Below are 22,673 nucleotides of genomic sequence, written 5' to 3' on the forward strand. Positions count from 1 at the left end.
TTTTAATTCGAAAGTAATTCAAAGTGTTCTATAGTTCCAACACTGCAATATTGCTGTATGCTGGTTTATTCACATAGTCATTTTGTGGCCAAGTATTGTGAACCAATCGGTTATGAAGGAATCATGATACATTTTACTTCTTCTGCACTTGCATTATGGGATGGATTACTTACAGAAACTTAAAGTTTCAAGAAGTAAGAATGGATAACAACAGGAATGAAGACCGAGGCCCGGCGCACACAGTCGAAGGTATAGCTGGTCAATAAATTCATGCATGGTCAAAGAATACTTGGTTATCAGTTATGACACTAGTTCCAGGTCACTAGGAAAAATAATAATAATAATTTAAAAAATCCCTCAAATTGACCGCAATTTGATTAATACAAATCGACAAGTTTTGCAATACACTTTCAATGGTGCATGTTTAAACGTGATCGTGTCTTATACCCTTCACTGAAAGCCGTGACGGCCTTGTACGGTATCGGTAACGTCTTTTCCTTCCTCCATGCTTTATTAAACATACCCCCAGTTACCAAAAGGTCTAATTGAAAACAGTCATGCTGAAGTGTAGCCAGAAAAATACAGGATGATTTAACCTATATGTATACTTCTTCAGAACCATTATAAAACCTTTATGATATACAAAATACAAACGCCAACAAAGTTAAAGTTTGTAATTTCCCCCAAGCATCACACCGTTACTTAACCATTTACCACACAGTATACTGTAGTAACCTTAAAGCCGACCAACCACTTTTAACCATCACTAATTATGAGCCCGTTTGGTATATTCTAACAGCGCATCATTGATCAAACTGAAGCGCGTCTGAGCTTGTTGAGTCTCGTGCGTAAGAGGTCTTTCTTATCAGTGCAGCCCCACGTAGACCCACGTGCATGCTTTGTTCCCGAATGGCCCTATCTTTTTGAAACACTCAAACTGGCTCATTTCACTTGTAAAGGGTGAAAAGCCCATCTACGTATTGTGCAAAGGCTATAGCACTGCAGGGGAAATAGTTTTACCGTGTCTTAGGCACAATGTCACTCACCTCCCAAATGCCAATTAGGCCTACCTGTCACTGCCCCGATTTCGTAGAAAATCAAATAAAGTAAATTGTGCAAACTATAAGTTTCCACGACCTCACACTCCTTCCACTTATCTGTGAGGATAGCATGAATATATTTCAGGTTTCTGTTTTTGCAATTCGGTCCGCAAACTGAATTAAACTCTCTCTCTCGCCAATGATTCTCCTCAAGTTGCTCAAGTGCCAATTTTGGAGTTCTTCGTCCAGGGATCAGCTCAGAGAGGGGTTTGGTCTTGTACTGCCTCATCGGATACAGCTGCATCGAAAACACAATCAGGCACAATTGCCAAAAGTCCATCAATCTATTGCTCCTGTATGTATTCTTGAACCAAAAGATAATTTACAGTGGTCACTTTTGAGCCTGACAGTAACTGTTGAAAAGGATGGGCACTGTTATCAATAATGGGGAATATTAGTCATCAGTGGCATTTCATGACAAGAAAAGAATAAAATTGCCTATATATGACAAAGAGAATGTTCATCAAAGATCCAATTTCTATACTTACCTCCAGCATTCTCGTACACATTTATCACCTTCTCTGGCCTATCTTCCACATCAGCATCTCTGACTTTCTTGTTACCACCGTCGGCTTCCTCCTTCTTGGTGAGGGCTCCTACTTTTCCCAGGAACATGAGCACCAGAATGATTGTGGCATCTGCCGTCAGACCGATGGAGATACCTGGAATACCATACTGGGGGTCAGCTAGGTGCAGCACACAGACCCAGGCAGTCAGAATCAAGATGCTAAGCAGACTACTAACTGAGATGGATTTACCTTCATGCTGGGCATGAGGGGAGTTGAGGGCGCCAAAGGAGGAGAAGAATGTGACCAGGACCAAGAAGTAGGCATACATCATGAAGATGGTTAGATCGATGTTGGAAATTGCACACGTTTGCATTGAACTGGATGCACAAGTGTCACTGTTTACAGAGGGCAAACTGACACCAGGGGGGATCAGGACAAGCCACTCAACGATCAGGAAAATTTCAGGAAGAAGAAAGGCCAAGAATAACAGAGACTGAGACCAAGAGCCGGCAAAGTTCATGTCAACACCTGGCTGTTTGCGTGCAAATCGATTGGCACGGATGCTTTTGGCAAACATAGCAGCATACACCACACAGTACACAAAACTGATGCCAAACCGACGGATGCCACAGATAGCTGTATTGGGCTTAAACATGAAAGCCAGATTCAGGAGGTACATGAGGACGATACCAAAGAGAAGCCACGCGCTGAGACTGAAAGATGCACTCTGAACAACATAACTCTGCCGATTACTGAGAAACAAGATGGCTATCAAGACTGCAAACACTCCACACAGTCCAGACAGAGCAAGGACAACGGTTGCCCATATACCATGATCTATCCAGCTCCAGACATGCGCCTGCTGTGAGTAAGCTCCTTCGGGTGAAAGAAGAGGACCACAGGAACACCCAGATGGACTTCTTTGAGGCTCTTCTGCATCAGGGCTGTACAAGTTCACACCTGCACTCCGAATGCTTAGTTGATTGTTGTGCCATTCACCAACCTATCCAAAAAAAATGAAAGAAAATAAGAATTTTATGGTTATGGGAAGATTATATTGTAATTAGACCGAGTGCATAGATGCCAAAACACGCCCCAACAGATGTTACCTGAAAGAAGGCTAAATTATTATCGTGCCTTTTCAGAAGCAATATGATACCGATTAGGTGTAATTGGCATTTACTTATGTGATGTAGTATATTTGATTATATTTCTCACCAGCAATGAGTGACAAGTTACTTACAACAAGGAATTGTCCATTTTGCCCATCATACTGGTAGTTTTTGATGCTGTAAGCCGCAGGAACACTCCCTCCATTGAATAAGAAAGGTTTCCCACCAGCCCCAGATTCCACTGTCACACGACGAATAGCATCCACCTTCTCATCAGGAGATGAATCATAGAAACCCTTACATAGTTCATCACTGGATGAACCACATTTTATGTCATGGAGCAAGTTGACACCATGAACAGCTACATACAAAGCATTGACTAATGGAACAATTTCTCCAGACAACTTTTGGAGGGATTCTTGGAGTTGATTTTCAAGCTGGCAGTCGGATAAGCTGGGACAGATTTCCTGGAGATAATCTCTGAGATACGGATCTCTTAAACTTGCAGCTCGTAGGCTGTCTGAATTTGAGAAGTAGTCCTGTATTTCAGGAAGATCTTGGCTGTCACTGGCCACCACCAACATTCCTTTGGCTGTGTTTTCAAGACCAGACACCAATGTAAGAGAGTCCCATGTGTGCGTCCCCACCCACACAAACCTCCTAGTCAGTTCAAATTTATCTGCAAACAACAGACTTCTGGCGTGTCTCTCACTGACAAATGCCACAATGACATTCAGAGACTCATCACTGCTGAAATCGTTCATGATATCTTGGATATCTGTTGTATCATTAACAAAGTGCTGTGGTCCAATGCAAATCCCAGCTTCCCAGGCAGCCACCTGGAATTCCTGATTGTTGGCCTTGCCATATGGAGTAGCAGAGTGTACTACTCCCACATAAGCCCAATTATATGCATTCAAGATTGCAATGATAGCAGCAACTTCTTCGATGTATGGGGCGGATGTGCTCAACACGCGGGGATTGTTGCTGAGACTGGGACTGACAGCACCGTGGCTGACCTGTAACAATCAATAAGCCTTTGTAGCATCAGTGATTGCATTTAGGGAATTAATAAACAGAGAATGTTAAAGCCTGTAATATTTGACTTCCCGCCATGTCTTTTTAATTCACTTTACTGCTGAAACAGGAACGGATTATAGATTTCATCTGCAAACACACATTTTCAAATAATGTATCAACTATTTTGTTTCTAGAGGTTGGTTCAAGCTTTTACCAAAGAGTCAGATACTTACCATTGGCAGTTTACTTGGACCAGTTATGATTTCGGCAATCTCCTCAGCAACATCAGACTTAGCTGGACCCAGAACAACAAAAGGTTTTCCAGTACCTTCAAGATTGACAAAACCACCCAACAGCCCTACAAGCTTCCATATGGCAACTGCAGGATTCCCGCAGGAATCCACTACAGTCACACCAAGGTTAATTCCAGGTAGAATTGAGGGGTCAGAATTAACCTTGTCAAGAGCATAGAGGAGGGATTCAAGAACCAGTGATTCTTCAGGCTTGGGATCTCCACAAGTTACCCCATCTCCAGACTCACTGAGTTGAAGCACGACAGGTAAGTCCAAGTCCCCGGGTATACGGAAGTAGTTGTCTTGATCAAAGGTGCTGTTTGTATCAGATCGAGGATTGCATTCCAAACACAAGCCAGTACATTGTGAAGAGAACATAGGATCAATGATGACATCAGTAAGGTTGGATACGCCGATCACATCATCCCAGGAACCAACCTAATGATAAATAGATGTGAAGGTTGCTTACAATTTAGGCGCATTTGACAACTTATAAAGCTAGTGCTCAGAAGAAAAACCAATAATGTATTTAAAAAAAGCTCATTTTCTCACAGTTCTGAATATTTTATGTGCTGTGGGTACCTTTGTTCATTCACCGTATTAAAACTAAGTTACCATTTGTAAATAAACATTTACCTCTTGCAAATGGTACACATTGTTCATGTGCTGGAGCTGGTATATTGAATAAGATGCTGTTCCATCTCCATTTTCGTCAAAGCTAACCAACTTCTTTGAGCCAAACTGACTGATGAAAGCAACTTCTTGAAGGTAATCCAACCATCCCTGGCTTGTCACATTGTAGAGAGCATCACAGATACCTCCCCCAGGACAAAGTTCACCAATGAGGTTAGATAGAGAAAATTCGTAGGCGTACACAACATTGATGATGTTTTCCATTCCAAGGCTGTTCACATCATTTCTTGACAGCATCTCTGAACCTGAAAGATTCATTATCAAATAATTTATAATTTGATGAAACTCAAATTCCAATGCAATTATGTTCAAATGTGCTACATAAAATGTTTAACTACAGCAGTGTGGTTGAGCCTAAAGCATAAAGGTATCGGGCAGCTGTCAAACGACATACATCTGCCCACAGAGCACAGCCAGAGACTGTAAATGTTGTTTTTGCAGAGGGAGGAAAACTGAAGAACCCAGAAAATTTTTCTGGGACAGAAGTGAAGCAAACAACTCTAACTGCAATCAAACCAAGGACTACAGTGGTGACAGGCAAGAGTTTTTCAAGCTAGCCACCCGTGCAACCTCAATACCTTGAAAAACTCCTTGGTTAAGAACAACTAAATCTAGGTTTAATAACTGTGAAGTCAGAAGTTTGTAGATTAAATAGGGATTACAGTACTTAGGCCAGCGTTTTCTTTTTAATTGGATAACAAACATAGCATGAAAATTTTCAGTGTTGGAGGATGAAAAAGAAAACACGATAAAACTCTGAAGTCCCATTTTTCCCTACAATTAACTTATCTAGGGTGGGAGGAAAAAACAATTGAATTCAGTCAATTTTTTTTTCAAAACACTAAAAATGCCACCAGAAATACAACAATGTCAATTTTTTCTTTTTTCTTTCTAAAATTGCACTGTTCAGATTCGGTGGGTTTGTTATCCAGTCAATAACAAAGATGGCCTTAGATTATGATACTTATGTAATTTATTCCTTATAATACAAAAGTTTAACAGTTCCTTGATCGTAATAAGTACATTATTTAAGTGTGATTTTAAAATAAAAAAAATTGACCTTAGCAAAAGTAAAACTGTTAATATGCAAATTAATTTTTTTGTAAGTTTTGCAAGGCCAGGCTAAGCTTAATTGTCTCTGTCGTCTGGAAGTTCCATACTTTGTACATCTTTTGGGATTTGTAATCTCAAAGCAAGGATATGGAGCAATAATCCATTTGCACCTTTAGCAATCCATACCTGTACAGTTTTTGTCATATGTTGTGTCACCACCAGGAAGGTTGCATTTGAATTTCTGTGTCCAGTATTCGATGAAGAAAGGATTAATGCCATTGTGAGTCCCGGGAGTCTGTTGGAGGAAGTACTCTTCAAACTCTAGGATCACTGATGTTTTGGGAGAAACTGTAAATGCTCCTACACATCAATGATAAAAGAGTGACAGATTTGATTTGTAAATGTGAGAGAAAACAGTAATGAAATGATGTATGAAAACAAGTACATGTAAGACGTAAACAGAAAAGGCAACTATTTTAATAAGGGAACTGGCATACCCAAAGCTTGATTTTCTAAGCCAGGTATGTAGTCAGTCCTGGCACCCCAAGTATCCGATGCAACGATCTGAAATTGACTTGGATCCACATTTCTTGTTAGCATCTCTCCAAATAAGGCTTGAGCATTTTCGTCAATCAAGAAAAGGACCAATGTTCTTGCTTCTGGTTTGGCCAATATGTTATTCAGCAGATTGGCAAAATTGGTGTCCGAGTCTATGAAATGGGAGTTGGCTATGCAGATTCCTTTCTGTTTAAGGAAAGAATAAAGAATCTTTAGTTAAAAATGCTCACACTTCAGAACTAGGTTAACTCTTTTATTTCTTGAGTAATTCATCATTTATCAAAATCTGTGCTTTTCCAATAGCAAAAATAGATTTCTCTTCATTAAGTGTAGTTTTGAATGATAGCTTTAAAAACAATCAAGTGGCAAAACCACAATTATTGCAGACTGTATTTGCAATGTTCCTACCTCTTTTGCTGCCTCTTTAAGAGCCTTGATACCTCCTTCTCCATAAGCGCCCATGGTATAGATTGTCTGTATGTAAGTTAATCCTAATCTTGTTAACAATTCAACCATAGCAGCAGCTTGTTTGATATCTGAGGGTACCGTACGAAGAAAATTGCCAAACATGCTCTTGTCACTGAGTGCTGGACTGGTGGCACTGCTAGCAATCAGCGGCACATCTGCAACCTGCAGGACTTTGCTCTCTGCAATGGCCTTACCACTGCTCCCAGAATGCAGCATGCCCAAGAGATAGGATTGCTGATCTTGGCCTGGAAACCCTCCATCAAAGTCCCATCCTTGGACCAATCGTAAAGCTGCCCTACCAGCATCAGCTGTATCCCCACAAATGTCATTAATTGTCAAGGACATCCTTGCGTCCATCCGGAGATCGGAGTAACGGTTAATTTGACGTACAGCAAAGAGAGCTGCCTCCACTTGGGTGAATCTGTTCTCTTGAAGAGCACCACATTCACCTCCATGAAGATCAAAGAGAGCCTCTATGACAAATTCGATTCGATCATCGGCATAGTGGCATACGGGATCACCACAGAATTTTTCTAGACATGATGACTCAGGCATATCAACAATAGAGCCATCTTGCCCATAGAATTTCAGCAAATCCTTGTTCAGATCAAGGCCTCCATCAGATGTCCATCCACCAACCTGGAAAGAAAAATTTCATTAGCGCTATGTTTTCTAAGACGAAGTTATCAAAACTTTGGTTGGAAACACTGAATGTATATTTATGTATGTTTGTTACTTTTGAACAATGTAGCTTGTAGTATGCATGTGTCTAGTAGCACTTTATTGAATATGCAGTTGTGAAAAACAACTTCAAAGTTTGCGTATGAAATGAACATCTGATTATCATGATTTTCTTCTATTTTTGCATGTGAATCAGGAGGATTAGGTCCCTACAGCCCCTGTCTGCTACTTTTCAGGCCTATTTATTACTCAACTCATCCCAATGGCCAGGATAATAAAAAAGTCTACCCCTGGTGATAAAATTTATCTTTACAATGAACAGGTGTGTTTATAATCTATGAATACCTGGCCGTATTGGTAGACCCCATTCATTTCAGTTAACTGGTAAAAGGAATAATGGGCAGGGCCATCTCCATTCTCATCAAACTTCACTCTCTTCCTCAAACCAACATGACTGACAAAATCAACTGCTCTGAGGTGTTCAATCCAATCGTCACTTGGCACATCAAAGAGAGCATCACAGACCCTTCCGTCTGGGCAGGTGTCCCTGATGAGATTTGACAAGGCGACTGCATACACATAAACTGAATTGATGAAGTCTTCCACTCCCAAGCTGTCAACATCACTGCTTGACAGCATCTCAGATCCTGCACATGAAATATGCATTGTCATTCTTAAATTGGAAACTATGTCTTTTCTGTTCATATCATGACCCTGTTGGAGGGACATGGCAAAATGCTGTGATAAAGTGTCACAAAAGATTAAGCCATTTGCCTCTGTATGATCTTCTATGCATAGAGCACATCGTTGCACCAGAACCTATTTCACAAAAAAACAGTTGACAAGTGGACAATTTAAGCAGTAAAATAAATTGATGAGTATGAAAGTAGCACAAAATTTCTTATCCTCAATAATGTTGTTGAAAACAGAGAACAAATCTCTTCTGGTAGAAATCATATCTGTTAGTTGTTCAGCTTGCTTTTATTTTAATGCTTTTTGAATTTGTCCCAGTTTTAGAGTAAACTAGTTCTTCCTCTCTTCCCAATGATACCTCGTTTTAGTTGAAAAAAAAACCCAAAAAACCTGACAATACCTGTACAATTGCGGTTGTATACTGGTTGGTTTCCTGGAAGATTGCATTCAAATGTTTGCATCCAAAACTCTTTGAAGAAAGGATTATAAGCAGTATCTGGAGTAAGGCCCAGAAAATAATCCTCAAATTCTGGAACATCTGCAGCAGTGAAAGCCACTGTCAAGGCTCCTGAAGGGAATATTTTAGGATTAGAGCTACCTATTATTCTGTTTGATTCATGTTACAATAATGGTGTGCTGTTCATTTTATATGACTGAACTTACTGCTTCTGCACAGTGTACCTAACTATGAGTGTTGGTCTTTGTGAGAATCTTGTTTTAAAACTTTCATGAAGTAATGCTTCATATAAAATGCTTCATTTCTTCACATGCAAAAAATACTCAAAATCAAAAATATATACTTTTACAGTATATAAATAAGGCAAAACAGTTTTGAACTGCAGTGACAAAAATGTAACCCATAATAGCCAAACAATGGAATTAAACAAAGAATATGTATATAAATAAGTGTCATTGAGAGAGTAACTGAACTAATTTGGTATTCCAACAGTGCATGCCCCAAATTGAGGGGGGGAAAAGCAATGTATGTTTGCCCCATCAGCATGGCTATAACCGACTCACGTACGCCAAATTAGTTGGCTTGACATCAGGTGCTTTAGTACCTTGTCTTTTGAAAAACAGTTCTGTAAATTTCCAAATTAAACAATCATTTTAGTCCATGACATCAGTGTAGGCGTATTATGGGTCAATGGACGTTGACCACATTGAAAACACTGATGAACTAAAAATGAGATATTATTCATACCTTTGGCTGGACTTTCCAGACCAGGGAGTAGGTCCGTCCTGGTGCCCCAGGTATCTGACCCAATGAACTGAAATCTTCCTGAGCTGACATTCATGGCAACCAACTGCTGGAACAGGCCTCGTGCATGGGATGAGCTCAAGAAGACAACAACGGTCTTGGCTTCATGTTTTTCCATGAGGCCCTGGACTAGATTAGCAAAATTAGTGTCTGAGTCCACTCTGAAGGAATTCGAAATACAAATGCCTGCCTGTATGTAGAAAGGAAGCATGTAACTCATGATCAGCACTGCATTTCAAGGTATATTGGTGTTAAGAATGTTATATCTGAATTGGGAGTTTATTTAGATCAAATGTTTGTTTTTTATTACTACAAAAGTTTGTAATTTACAAATTTCATCCAAATAATACAAATATGAAAATTGTCACGTTTTCTTTTGGGCAGATATGGCTGAAATCCAGTCAGAACTAACCGCATCCATACACATTGATGCTTTTGATGCTACGCAATAAATGAGTTAGGTTTAATCTGTTCAGATATTACCATGGCAGTTTATCAATGTTCCTCCTTTCTTGCCCTTACCTCTTTGGATAACTGTTTCATAGCTTCAATGCCACCATCTCCATAGGCGCCCTTTGTGTTGACTGTCTGTATGTAATTTAAGCCAAGACTTGCCAAAAGATCCATTATAGCAGCTGCCTGCCCAAGGTCTGAAGGTACAGTACGCAGAAAGTTGCCAAACTCATCTTTGTCACTTAAAAGAGGACTGGAAGCAATATTGTCAATCATTGGCACATTTGCCAACAGTAGATTTTTAGCTGTTTTGATAGCTGATCCACTTGAAGAGGAATGCAGTGCACCTAGGAGGTGGGATTCATCTTGTCTGGGAAATCCTTCAACAAAGTCCCATCCCTGGATCAACTCCAAGGACACCCTACCTACTTTATCTAAGTCCCCGCAGATCTCATTTGCCTTCAAAGAAATATCAACATTCGGTAAAAGACTTGGGTCTTGGTTGATTTGATGAACCGCAAAGAAAACAGCCTCTAATCGGTAAAATATAAAAAGACTGAAAGAATCACACTGAGACCCGTGTATTATAGAAAGAGTCTCTATGACAACTTCTGTCAGATCTTGGCATCTTGGGTCAAAACACGATCCCTCCAGGCACACTGAAGTGGGAGGATCAACAGGGGAATCTCCTTGGCCATAGAATTCTACCTGGTCCTTGTTGAGTGTCAGGCCCTGATCGGCGTTCCACTCACCAACCTGAGAGAAAGGGAAAAATTCAACAACAACTCAAGCGTATTCTGGTATGAAACTGCAACTCAGTCTTTCAAGTGTAATTAAATCAGTCTGCTCTTCCTGATCAGAACATGGCTATGTCGATCAATGATTTATATTTCACTGCAGTACTACCACTATCTTACCATTATCACTACATTTCATCACAACCTATAGTAAATGCATACCTTTTGGAAGGGGTACATGTTTGGTGTGCTGGTGCTCTTGAACTGCAGAACCTCATAAAATTGAAATGTCGGGTCACCATGTTCATCAAATGATACGGTGCGACCGTCTATTCCTGTGAAGGTTACCCTTCTGATGTAGTCAGAGAATTCAGATCCTAGTAACAAGATAAGAATCAATTCTAACTTGGTATACCAACTATTTGTCAAGTCCTGTCTTCATACAGAAGTGTACAAGCTTGAATTAAAATTGTAAACTACAAATGACTACAAATGGTGTCAATTGTAATTCAAATCAGGTATAATTTGAAACATGAACATTTTAACCAAGTATGTAACTATGTAGAAGTCAACATTTAAACTCCATGGGGCTCCAAATGGTTCACAGCACATTTTTTCATAACATGCGTAGGTTCCTTAACATAAATGAATACATTCTTATTTCATCAAGTGATACAAAACTGTTAAACTCACTGTACCCCTTATCCTCTGTAGGCTTGATTAATTTTGTCAATTACAAATTACATACATGACATATACATCTGTGTAAGGGCAAAACGTGTAATTAAAATTTACCAACATTTACATTTACCTTGGATATTGGCCAGTGCCTCACACACCCCTTGCTGACCACCACATTTTTCCTGGTGTGCCAAGGAGAATGCAGCTATGTAAGCATGAATGGCATCAATCAGGTGTCCAGTAGGACTATGATTAAATTCAACATTTGGATACCACTGTGCAAGCCACGTCTTGTATGCATCACCCATGTCAACAAACGGCGACAAAACAAAGAGACTGCGAACAGCTTTGGCATTGCCTGGGATGCTGCTGAAGTCAATGTCTAGTGGTGCATAATTGCCAGAGAGCCATGTCATGTTGTAGGCAGCACCTTTGATGCGTTCTACAGCCAAGAACAGCCTCCAAATGTTGTCTGGTTGAGCCCACAGAATGACAACTGAAGTGAAAAAGATTTGTGATTTAAGTTTTAGCTGTTCCCTGGTATTTTGACACAAAAGGTGGGTTATAGTGCCTAGCGCTTGTTACTCCACTACTGCCCTAAACAGACGAGATATGACACGTGGATATTACGTCTCACATAGTGTTGAAGATTGAATAAACCTGAGGTTCCATATATGCATCTCTTTGAGCTAAATAATGTTGCTATTAGTTTCCCAAACTTCTTCTTGTTACACCTGTAAGATTCCTTATATTTCAATAACTTAAAAAGTTACAAGTTCTAAATCATACCACTGATATTCCGTTGAATGAGGTCATTCACAATAGCATCATATGCATGGTCACTTGTCTCTGTGGCACCAACTCTGATAGGGTTAGTCAGACAAAATCCAGCCTCTTTGATGGCATCTTCCAGAGCTTTGAGTGCATTCATCCCATGTGTGTCATCACTGTGAACTACAGCTGAGTAGGTCCAGCCATAACTCTTCAAAATGTCCACTAGGGCCTGTTCAAGTGGAAAACAAGACATAGCTAGGTCAATCTTTCTCATTTTAGATGTATAATATTCTAACTAATACATGTATTTGTAACTACTGGACTATGCAATGGACTGTGTTTATCAAGGATAAGGCTGCAATCCAGTCATACCTTGACAGCAACATTGTCAGGTGGAAGAGTCCTGAAAAAATTGGGGTATTTCTCCACATCACTTAAAGAATGGGATGTTGAAGTGAAAGAAATGGCTGGAAGGTCAAGTGGTTGCAGAAGTGGCGCCAATGACTCACTCCAGGAGCTATACCTGAATCCAACAACACCTAATTATGAAAAAAAGTTTAGTTTAGAAATAGTAAGAAAGAATTTGGAAGTTCTCTTGAATCCTTTATGTTTAGCCCATTTAAGGCCTTTCCTTTTGAATATGATTGGGTTAGAATTTGTGTCAATTACTGGTTCTGTTATGGATTCACAGTACATGTATAGCTCAAGTTAACCAAAGCATGTTGGTGTACTGCAGATTACTTACATTCTTCAAGCATGGCTGAAAGACTTGACAAAGCCAACAAATTGACCAAACGGAAGGGAATGATTTAAAATTAGTTTTGATAAGTCTGTGGCCAGTTCCCAATTACTTAACTATTGCTAGGAGTATCACATGTGGTTGTCATGTGGCTTATTGCCATTTTCTACAGCCATTCATTATTCCCAGCCATAAATAACTTCATTAAATTAAGCAGTTTGGATGTCTTTAACTTACCAAGTCTAAGTGTCCTGTTTCTGCATGCCGTTCCATTTGCAAACAAATCACCATACCTTTCATTTGCAAAGCGCACTGCACTATATTCAGCAACTTGGAATGTATCACACAAGTCATAAATCTCCAAGCCTGAATGAATGAAAATGAATGTCATTACTTGTTGCAACCAAAGATATCAAACTCTGGTGTATTAGATACACATAATTCTTTCAGTCTGCCAAAAGAATAACCATAATTATGATCCATATTACACAGTAATGCGGAAAACAAGTTGCCATTATCTATGATTTGAAGTAAGCTTCTATTCAAATTTACAACAATTTGGGAATTAAACCTATTTTGGAAGCTTTCAATTTGAGTCAGCTGAGAAAGTTTGAGGGACCCAGACTTTAACCTAAACTTTAGATACAAAGTTTGAGTAGTCAACCGACAAAATTCAAGATAGAGATGGTCAAGAGATGGTCATTTACCAACACTCAGCCCAGGTAGTTGGATAGAGTCCGGTAAGTTGTCAGCAGCTGCCATAGCAGCTTTCATGGACAGCAAACCGTAACTGGTCTCAGCGTTGAAGTTACAGAGAATCCCACTGGTTGTATTTTGGCCAGCCTGATGTAAATTCAGCATGAGCCCGAGGGTCAAATCTGCACTGGGCTTCGTTGAGATAGGTGTAAACCCCTGTATGATTGGGCATGATTGTCCTTGCTGAGATGAGACCTGCATCACTGTCACCATGGATACAAGGAGAATGCAGATAAGATGGTGAGGCACCATCATTGTCTGCTGGTTCAACACCATCTTCCTGAAGCAAACAGAAACTTTGAATAAAATTTATGTGATGACTCTTCCAGAATGTACGATGGCAAATGTTAATCTAAAATAAGTAAAAATAAAGTTACTTGTGACTTCCCTCAGTGATGACTTTTTACAAATTAGATTTCTGAGCCAAACTTTAAAATAAAGTGTAAATAAATGCTGTTTATACAATATATTGTACGAATCAGTCTTTGCAACATAAGATCATTTTCCAACAAAACACTATGTCTACACTGCACTAATGTTTTTTGTTTTAAGAACACTATAGTTGCTGTTGCTGCCATAGCAATGGGGCAAGGGAGTGGTTGCCCTGTCCAAGAAATAAAGAAAAATAAACAAGGACAAAAAGAGGGAAAAGAGAATAAAGGGAAAAAAATCAATCACCAATTGGCTTCAAGACACCTCAGACTGACTCCCTTCCCCTCTTAACTGAGTTGTAATGACTTGAGTCCATGACTTGACTGAGTCTGACTCGAGTCACAATTGTTGAATGGTTGGTTACTCAACTTTGAGTCCTGACTGGTAAATGAATTGAGTCTCTGTGACCAATGATTGACTTGACTCAAATCTCTCATGGAGACTTGACTCGTGTAAAAACGTATAAGACTTGAGTCTCGAAAAAATTGAAAGCAAAATTTAAGTTGGCTAGATACCTGTCACCCTTATTTATTTTCAGCATCTATATGAAAATAAAAATACCCAAAAATGACTTACATGTAGTTGTGTTTTATTGTATTTTGTTCAAAAATTTGTGACTTGAATTGACTCGAGCACACAAAGTGACTCAACTTGATCTCTTGACCTAATGACTCAACTCCAGTCACAATGTTAAAATGACTTGACTCAACTCAAGTCACCTAATTTAGTAACTCATTACAACACTGCCTCTTAATGGCTTATGCTGATGATTTTGCTTTGTCCCCATAGTAATCCAAATGGATTATTACAACAAAAATGGACTCCATGGGCAAACATTCTTCTGTAAAGGTTAATGGTCGTCTGGTGAGTAAAAGATGATTGTATCCCTGGTTACTTTCTTGCATGTCTTAAAGCTTATTACATGTACTTAATGGGGGTGGTAGATGGGGTCTGCAATGTAGTTTTCTTGAAGTTACTTTCCAATGTCAAAATATTCAAAGATAAAAAATACAGCAGCATCTTGCTACAAAATTAATGAAACCCTTCAAACGTCACCCTGGCCCAACCAATGCCATATGATAGTTTTTGACTCAACAGGCATGCCAGACTTATTTTAACAATGAACCTGGAATGCAAATGAATGGTTTTATTCAACACCAGTCCTTTCAGAAAAATAAGTAAAGAAATCCAATCCCCATACTTCCCCTGACGCCAAACCTGCATGCCACTGACATGCACATCAGTGGCAAGCATATATTCAGCGTCTGTCAAATTCAATCCAGAGCAACTTATCTTGACAAACTTTTTTGTATACAACAATCCTCTTGATCAACCAGGCATGACAAGCTTGGGAAAGCTGACCTAGGGTTAAAAGCATTAGTGATGAGCTGCATTTCCTGTTGAGTGGAGCGGGACTACTGGGCTGTAAATTCAAGGTAGCATCAGTCAACATATTTGGGTATGCTACAGTGGGAATAGTTTGGTGGTTATCATTTTGACAATGCAATAATCAGAAACACATACTGATTTTGACATTATTTCCATTGTCATTAGAAATAAAAGCCTACTGCGTACCAACTGAAGAGTCTAGAGATATATAAATCTAAGAAGGGTGAAAGTAAGAATGGTCAGACATTTTGTTGCTCTTGTAAGAATCTTGTTTTAAAAGCAGCAGACGAAATATTCTCCAAAACACAAATCTTCAAGTCCTGTGCATTTGTTCATGTTTTTAAGTTCTAATTCTTTTGTGAAGCAAGGGGTGGTTTGTGGTTTGAGCCTCATGACGAAGAGTGGAATAATGAAGCAAAAACACTAAATGAAGGACCACAGGGAAAGGGCTGGCTCACAGTACATGTGTATGAATCTCGTCGTTCAAGAATTGTTTTAGTTCAGCCTCACTGGCAAAGAAGTTGATTCATTAATCATCATCATCAGCCTGAAGTTCATTCTCACATGCATCTGAAGTTCCTGATGAAGCAAGGGTTCATCTCTGCTGCTTCAGCCTACACTTGGGGACGGTAGATCTATAGTTACATGTATATTAACCAACAGCCTAGCACAAAGAATGCTAATTGCTAGTGTATGCAAACCTAATTGGGTGAGGGTTGGTTCATATTCAGTGCCTAAACCTTCCTTGACAGCCTATGAGTTTTACTGTGCCATGCGTGGCGATTCAAGGGTTTTTTCATGAATGTTCAGGTATATGAACCTTGATATGAAAATTCAATGTCAAATCATGGGAACCTGAAGGCTTTAATTGCAAAAGCCAACATAAGCCCAAAGCATTCAGTGTTCTCACGACTCCAAAACCCTAATGTTTGTTGTTCCTATAATGGAGATTATAATGATGAAATTGATATAATTATAAATATATTGATCAATTGATTATTGATAATAATAAAATAATCATTTGATTCACTTTACCCAAAAGTTGTCCATTGCCTAAACTGAGGTTTCTCTGAACTAAAGTTTATTTAAATCATGAAACATCTAAAAGCAACATGTCTTAGTTATGACATCAGAAGCACAGCAGAAGCAAAGGCTATACAGGCTGTATCATGAAGGCTGTGGGCTGTTTTATGTTCCAGATTTTGGAACTTTAATGAGCCAACTGGGCTTTTTAAGACCCGTCACGATTATCAAGCAATTTTTCAAATTTTGTCACAGTTGCCACATGCCATCTGAATCTTACAACTTGATTTTTACAACTTCACATTGTTCATTCCTTTTTTGCAGTTTACAATTTACGCAATATGTACTTACCAGATGGAACTTTCCAGAGGAAACCAACTTCAGCCACACAAGTAGCCCTTTAAACTCAGCTCAAAAGTTACAAATCTGTGGACTCAGAGATTTATACCAGTTCCCCTCTGAAAAGGATGAAAGGGCTATTTATGCTGGGGAAAGGTTGATGGTTGTTTTGTGTTAGTGAAGTAACAAAAACCTGACCGACTGACCGCAACACTTTTGTATTCCTTTCACAATTTTAGGTCCACTTTCATTAAGTGTACACCTTTTTTGCATGCATGGCTTCTTATGCATGAAGGGCAGTGTTTTGATCTGGCAAAAAAGTCTCTCTTCTCATGGTGCAGCTTCTACCTACATGCATCAAGTTAGATTATTTACTTATTAACTTATTTACCTGAAAAATGTATGGAGGAAAATTAATGATTTATTCGGAGCACACACAAAATCAATGGCCCTTAAATAAAAGACGTTATCTCCACGAAGTCCTGTGTAATAACTGGTGAAATGCTGTTTTTTTTTTAGTTTGAAGTTACTGTTTTTCAGTAGCAGTTTAAAATACCCAAGAGGTGGATTTTTTTACCTAGCAGGCATAACAAAAGCACTGTTATTGAGTCATATTTCATCACCCAATTGCATTCAATTTGTAATGATGCTGACCTGGGATTGCTACATAGTAAAGAAGAAAAATATGTCAGTTATTCTTGCTAAAATATGTGGGTCTTGGCTATTTGGACTGCAATTGCGACACCGTATTTCCTCATCAAGGTTGTCTTTTGAGCGTGATTTGACACAAATACTCTTATTATTTGTAAACAGTTACCAACTATGAGTTGCAATTCAAACAGTTCATCGTAGAACTGTGCAAAATTTCGATAAAGACATTTTGAAATGTTCCATGAAGAACATCGACTGCTAGAAAAACAATTTATAAAGTTTTATCAAGCTGATGTAGGTGGTGAAATCTCCCCATCCTCCAACCAGTTGTTCTTGGCTGATATGGAGACAAGAAGAAACATTTCAATAAAACTTGATAACATGGGAAGACTTCCAAATACGTACATGGTCATGCTATATTGTCTACAATATGAGTCATTGAATGAAAGTGGTACAAATTTTTCACACAACTGATTTCCATGCTCTTGTGACCATGTTTATATGGAAATATGGAAGTTTAAAGAACAGAAAGGAATGTGGGAATGTGGGGGTTGTTTTTGTAGCCTAAAAAGCACAACTCCCCCAACCTTGTTTACGACTGACTGGTCACGTTTTGTGCAATTCAGGTTTAGGCAAGGCTGCCACAATCCAAAACAACCTGCACCTATCATGTTAATTTGACTGTGGCTTGAAGAGAGGAAAACATGCTGTCCTGAAGGTGAAGTTCTCCAAAAAGAAAAAAGGCAACTCAATTTGGTGAGTGCAAAATGCCCAGATTAAACTTTTAAAACTTTTATTTACTTGTTGGTACTTGAATCTAATAATAATTGTAAATGTAAGTGCTGAAGTCTTGCTGTGTAGGTATAACAGAACGTTGGAGAGCACTTGGAACTTTCAAAATGCCTTGCCCCTGGAAAAAAATGGAATAAGTTGCAAAATGTTCTGAGACTTTAGATGAAAGTGATATCAGTGTTTAATTAGGATGCAAAGAAATTTTTAGGCCACATTTTTCCTACAAATAATGTTATAGAACTCATTTCACTCGAGCTGCCCAAACCCGATTTCCCAGAGAGGAACTGGAAACACATAAGGCAACAAAGTCACCATTACTCATGACGCTCAAGTACATGTACCTTGAACTAAATTTGCATCAGCAATGGCAGCAATTCAATCTTTCAATCTAAATTTGTTAACAGCCAATTCTTGCTTCAATCAGGTGTAACATAAAGTGAACAGACTCTTTTCCTGCCAGAAACCTAAAAAGGCACTTTCCTTGTGTCAACTTGGGATGTTTCACCATGGAATGAGACCAGCAAAATGTTTACCCCAAAGAGGTTTATATAACATAATAACTCTGCCTCGATCACTTTAGTCTCACCAACCCGTACCGATGAGATAAACTGTTGAATCAAACCCACTTCGATGCCTGTGGTCAGAGTGACCCAAGCTACATTTACCATGCATCTTAAAGAAACAACCCGTGCGTCACATGATTAACACCCATGGTAACCTCTTTTCATTTTGGCTCTGGTCTTTTGAGGAAGAGAATATTCTCAGGATCTAGGAAATCAAACCTTCTGATTGAGTGAACTTTTTAAAGCTTTCACATATGTGCTATTTAACAATGCATCTGCTCAGACTGCTCCCAATTGACTGACTGTACATTTGAACAACCTACTTCAACCTTAACGAGCTTATCCAGAAACGTAACCGCCTGCCTGACCACTTTATTTGTTGCCTGCAAACTTTGAGAAGCTAGTCCTGGTTGATCGAAACTATTTTGCTGTGTATGCAGAATGAAAAAGAAAACCTTTGAAGTTGAGTTGCAAAATATCAACACGCATCTGGCAATAAGATCAATACATGGCTAGACCAGCCATCAAATATAAACCTTCATTTGTAAGTCCATGAAGCTGAGCCCGACACAGTGGTATTTCTGGCACTAATATAATTCTTGATAGGTGACAAAAAATTGTAGGATCATGCATTATGACTAAATCAGTGACGTTTCAAAGTGGGGTTCATTCAAACATCCTCAACGTTTGAATATTAAGATAAAAAATATCTTTTTAAAATTTTTATTATTTTCTATTTTGGATGGATAATGCAATGGAATGTTACATTACCCCCCTCAAAAAAAAACCATGTGTTGAATCCCAATATGCAACCCTCAAGGTTTCCAAAACCTACCATTACATATTGAATACACAATTGTAGGTATTTCTGTTCGTGTTTTGAATAACTGCATTCAAACTATGACTTGATTTGCATTTTTATATCATTGATTATCTACCTGTAACAGCCAAGAATGAATTGATAGTTAAATTACCCCAAAACAATTATTCATAAATTTATACAAATTTGGAATGCTAATCCACAAAAAAGTAACACTTGACAAAACCTGGGCATTTAGTTTTTCAAAAGAGAAATAACTTGGGTTTCATTTCTTGTCTGTTCCCAACATATATTTGCTGGCCAATTTAACACTCACCATTTATCTGTGAAGCACAAATTTTCAGAGTAAATTTCAGATTGGCAAAGGAATACATGTATATTCTGAAGCAATTAATCTGAAGTGATGTATTCAGATTTATAACAGGGGCTGGCTAGGCAGCCTGCATTAATGAAAGCTAAGGTGCCCAAAATGGAAGATGAGCTGAACATACGAGCATGGCATGTTTTTCATGCAGGGCATGTTGTGTCTTTAAAGTGATTAAATAACCAGTCAAGAACATGAGAAAAATACTGAAGGAAAAAGATTTTCCTTTGAATTGTTAAATGGGGGGTCATTCTCAGAGACACCCTCTCTGAATCCACAAATGATCGGAAAGGTATGATATGTCAGCAATTAAAACTGGTTAAATTCATGTTTTTTAATCTCAGGAAGAAGGTTCTCACTTGTCAGAGAATGATGGCTCCGAACCAACTCGGTTGGATTCTCTTTGTATCCATGGCGACAGTGATGCCGGTCTCCTCTGAGCAAGGCCAATCATGCCCGGTCATGCAGGGGTTTACACCCATCCTCACCAAGCCCAGTGCAGATCTTACCCTTGGGCTTATGCTGAATTTACATCAGGCTGGCCAGGATACATCCAGCGGGGCTCTATGCAACTTCAGTGCCGAGACCACTTCTGGTTCACTGTTAATGAAAGCTGCTGCAGCAGCTGCTGACAACTGGCCCGACTCCATCCAACTAGCTGGGCTGAGTGTTGGTAAATGACTATTGCACTAGAAGACTCCCTTGTCTCTTGAATGATTTCAATATGCGGAGGCATAACCTTATGCGGGGGGAGGCTGAATGGGAAATTGTGAGTGTGATGACTTGCCGGGCCGTGGTTTGTCTCTATTGGGTGATGTTTACGATACAGATTTATATTTGTAATGTTTTACACTCCTGCTAAACCATCAAAAGGACATGGCTTCGTTACTCCAATTGGTCTCTGTCTCTGAGTGCTATTGAATACATTGACTTTCTTCACAGTCTGCCCTATTAAATTTTTTTCACCATGAAAAAGTGAGAGGACAATTCAATAGCCCGTTCCCTCAGGTCAAAATGTATTTGGGGGATATACCCCCATCCCCTGAGATTTATGCCCATGTCAGTGAATGCATAATTTCTGGGGCAAGTTTTACTTTTTCATTCATTGCACTGACTCAAAAATATTTAGAAACAGGCATGTGTTGATGCATTAATTCAGGTAACTGCTTAAACTTTGGTTCCCAGATCTAAAGATTAGGGTCACTCTAACTTTCTGTGCTGACACATCGTTCCCATTATTTCCAAATTCAGAGACTTTGAATAAAAACCCACGGGTACAGATTTCTCATTCTCACCTTCCTATTAAAGGTTATGAACATGGAACTTCCACAATCCTTAAGAATGCAATTTGAAATTTTATTATTTTTTACACACTGAAAGAATCATTAAAAACAACAGAGTTTGTTATATTTATTTGAGACATTTCTCTCCTTACAAGTAATGACATTCATTTTCATTTATCCAGGCTTGGAGATTTATGACTTGTGTGATACATTCCAAGTTGCTGAATACAGTGTAGTGCGCTTTGCAAATGAAAGGTATGATGATTTGTTTGCAAATGGAACGGTATGCAGAAACAGGACACTTAGACTTGGTAAGTTAAAGATGTTCTTGAACTATGTCCAAGTTGCTTGACTGTGACTGAAAATAATGCACAAGTCTATGTGAAATGACCACAGCCACATGTGTTATTCCATAGCACAATCAGGTAATTCGGACAAAGAATATATTCTTTCAACTCATTTCCTTCCATTTGGTCAGGCTTCTTGCTCTGACAAGCCTTTTAACCCCTTGCTGGGAGACTATTCTTCTGTGTTCCATATTTGTTCTGCCACTATCTCTTTTACAGGACTAATATTTGCAAATTTGATAATTTCCAACACCCCCATGTAATTCAGTTTAGTTGGGCTGACGAGCCAATGACATATGATAAATAATTCACACAAACTGTAATGCTACCTTAACCCAATCATTTTGAAACTGCAGAGCACTAATTGGCCTAGCCATGATAGATTAAAGAGTACTTCAAATTTTTTTATCATCTGCATAATAAAGCCTTCTGTTCTTCACAATCAGGTGTGGTTGGCTTCAGATATAGTTCCTGGAGTGAGTCCTTGGCACCACTTCTGCAACCACTTGACCTGCCAGCTATTTCTTTCACTGCAACGTCCACTTCTTTGAGTAATGCAGAGAAATACCCAAATTTCTTCAGGACTCTGCCACCTGACAGCTCTGCTATCATCATGGTATGTTATAATTACTTCACCAGAGAGATGCAGTACTTTCTTGCTATGGTGCTTTCCAGCAGGTTCAACTGTACTAGTGGCTAAACATATGAACATAAAATGCCTGAGTCAGTCAAGAGGCAGGGAGCTTGCAAGGGGTTAACTGCTTAACACTGATGTTATCTGGACAAGGTACCTTCCCTTGTTTTAGGGTGTTGCTGGCAAACTGAATTTTAAGGTGGTGATGAACTCTTGTGCAAGATCTAAGACTGCAGATGGTGAGGTTCTCCTCTCCTTCAGTTTGGTGTTATAGCCGTGTAAATTGAGGCTTTGCCATGATAAGAGTACGGGCAATGGTACCTGGAGGGACAGGCAGGGATTGTGTTTTGCTGATCCCCTCAGTGACGCGATTAATCATTTGTCATGCTTTCTGACCTTAGTGTGTGAAGTCAATGTTGTCAGCTGCATTTATGATTATATCAGCTTGTGTTATT

At 39.1% G+C, this 22,673-nt stretch overlaps 2 protein-coding genes across 2 annotated transcripts in view; one reads left to right on the forward strand and one right to left on the reverse strand.

The window, feature by feature from the left end:
- Window positions 1-16,876, reverse strand: LOC110986352 (uncharacterized). Its single transcript, XM_022248155.2, has 19 exons — window positions 16,777-16,876; window positions 13,533-13,861; window positions 13,063-13,191; window positions 12,459-12,625; window positions 12,102-12,315; window positions 11,443-11,808; window positions 10,854-11,008; window positions 9,964-10,650; window positions 9,385-9,631; window positions 8,581-8,748; window positions 7,833-8,134; window positions 6,747-7,445; window positions 6,278-6,524; window positions 5,967-6,140; window positions 4,671-4,972; window positions 3,975-4,472; window positions 2,853-3,740; window positions 1,589-2,612; window positions 1-1,338 (listed from the first exon to the last, which is right to left on the reverse strand). The coding sequence occupies exons 2-19, from the start codon at window positions 13,855-13,857 to the stop codon at window positions 1,298-1,300; spliced, it is 6,633 nt and encodes a 2,210-aa protein (XP_022103847.2). The 5' UTR covers window positions 13,858-13,861; window positions 16,777-16,876; the 3' UTR covers window positions 1-1,297.
- The window catches only part of LOC110986355 (uncharacterized), a 23,242-nt gene continuing 15,935 nt past the window's right edge, over window positions 15,367-22,673 (forward strand). Inside the window, 5 exon segments of the mRNA XM_087140963.1 lie at window positions 15,367-15,472; window positions 18,042-18,171; window positions 20,299-20,627; window positions 21,420-21,548; window positions 22,031-22,200. Of these exon segments, the coding sequence (XP_086997089.1) occupies window positions 20,327-20,627; window positions 21,420-21,548; window positions 22,031-22,200 (600 nt within the window). The 5' untranslated portion in view covers window positions 15,367-15,472; window positions 18,042-18,171; window positions 20,299-20,326.

The sequence above is a fragment of the Acanthaster planci genome, linkage group LG09 (genome assembly GCF_054643075.1).
Source record: "Acanthaster planci isolate LZ-2023a linkage group LG09, COTS_SCS, whole genome shotgun sequence".
NCBI lineage: Eukaryota > Metazoa > Echinodermata > Asteroidea > Valvatida > Acanthasteridae > Acanthaster > Acanthaster planci.

Coding starts and splice junctions, on each gene's coding strand:
- LOC110986352 (XM_022248155.2), bottom strand. CDS start 13,857: ATGGTGTTGAACCAGCAGACAATGATGGTGCCTCACCATCTTATCTGC. Junction 6,525..6,746: donor TTAAAGAGGCAGCAAAAGAG/GTAGGAACATTG, acceptor TTCCTTAAACAG/AAAGGAATCTGCATAGCCAA. Junction 4,473..4,670: donor ATGTGTACCATTTGCAAGAG/GTAAATGTTTAT, acceptor ATTTATCATTAG/GTTGGTTCCTGGGATGATGT.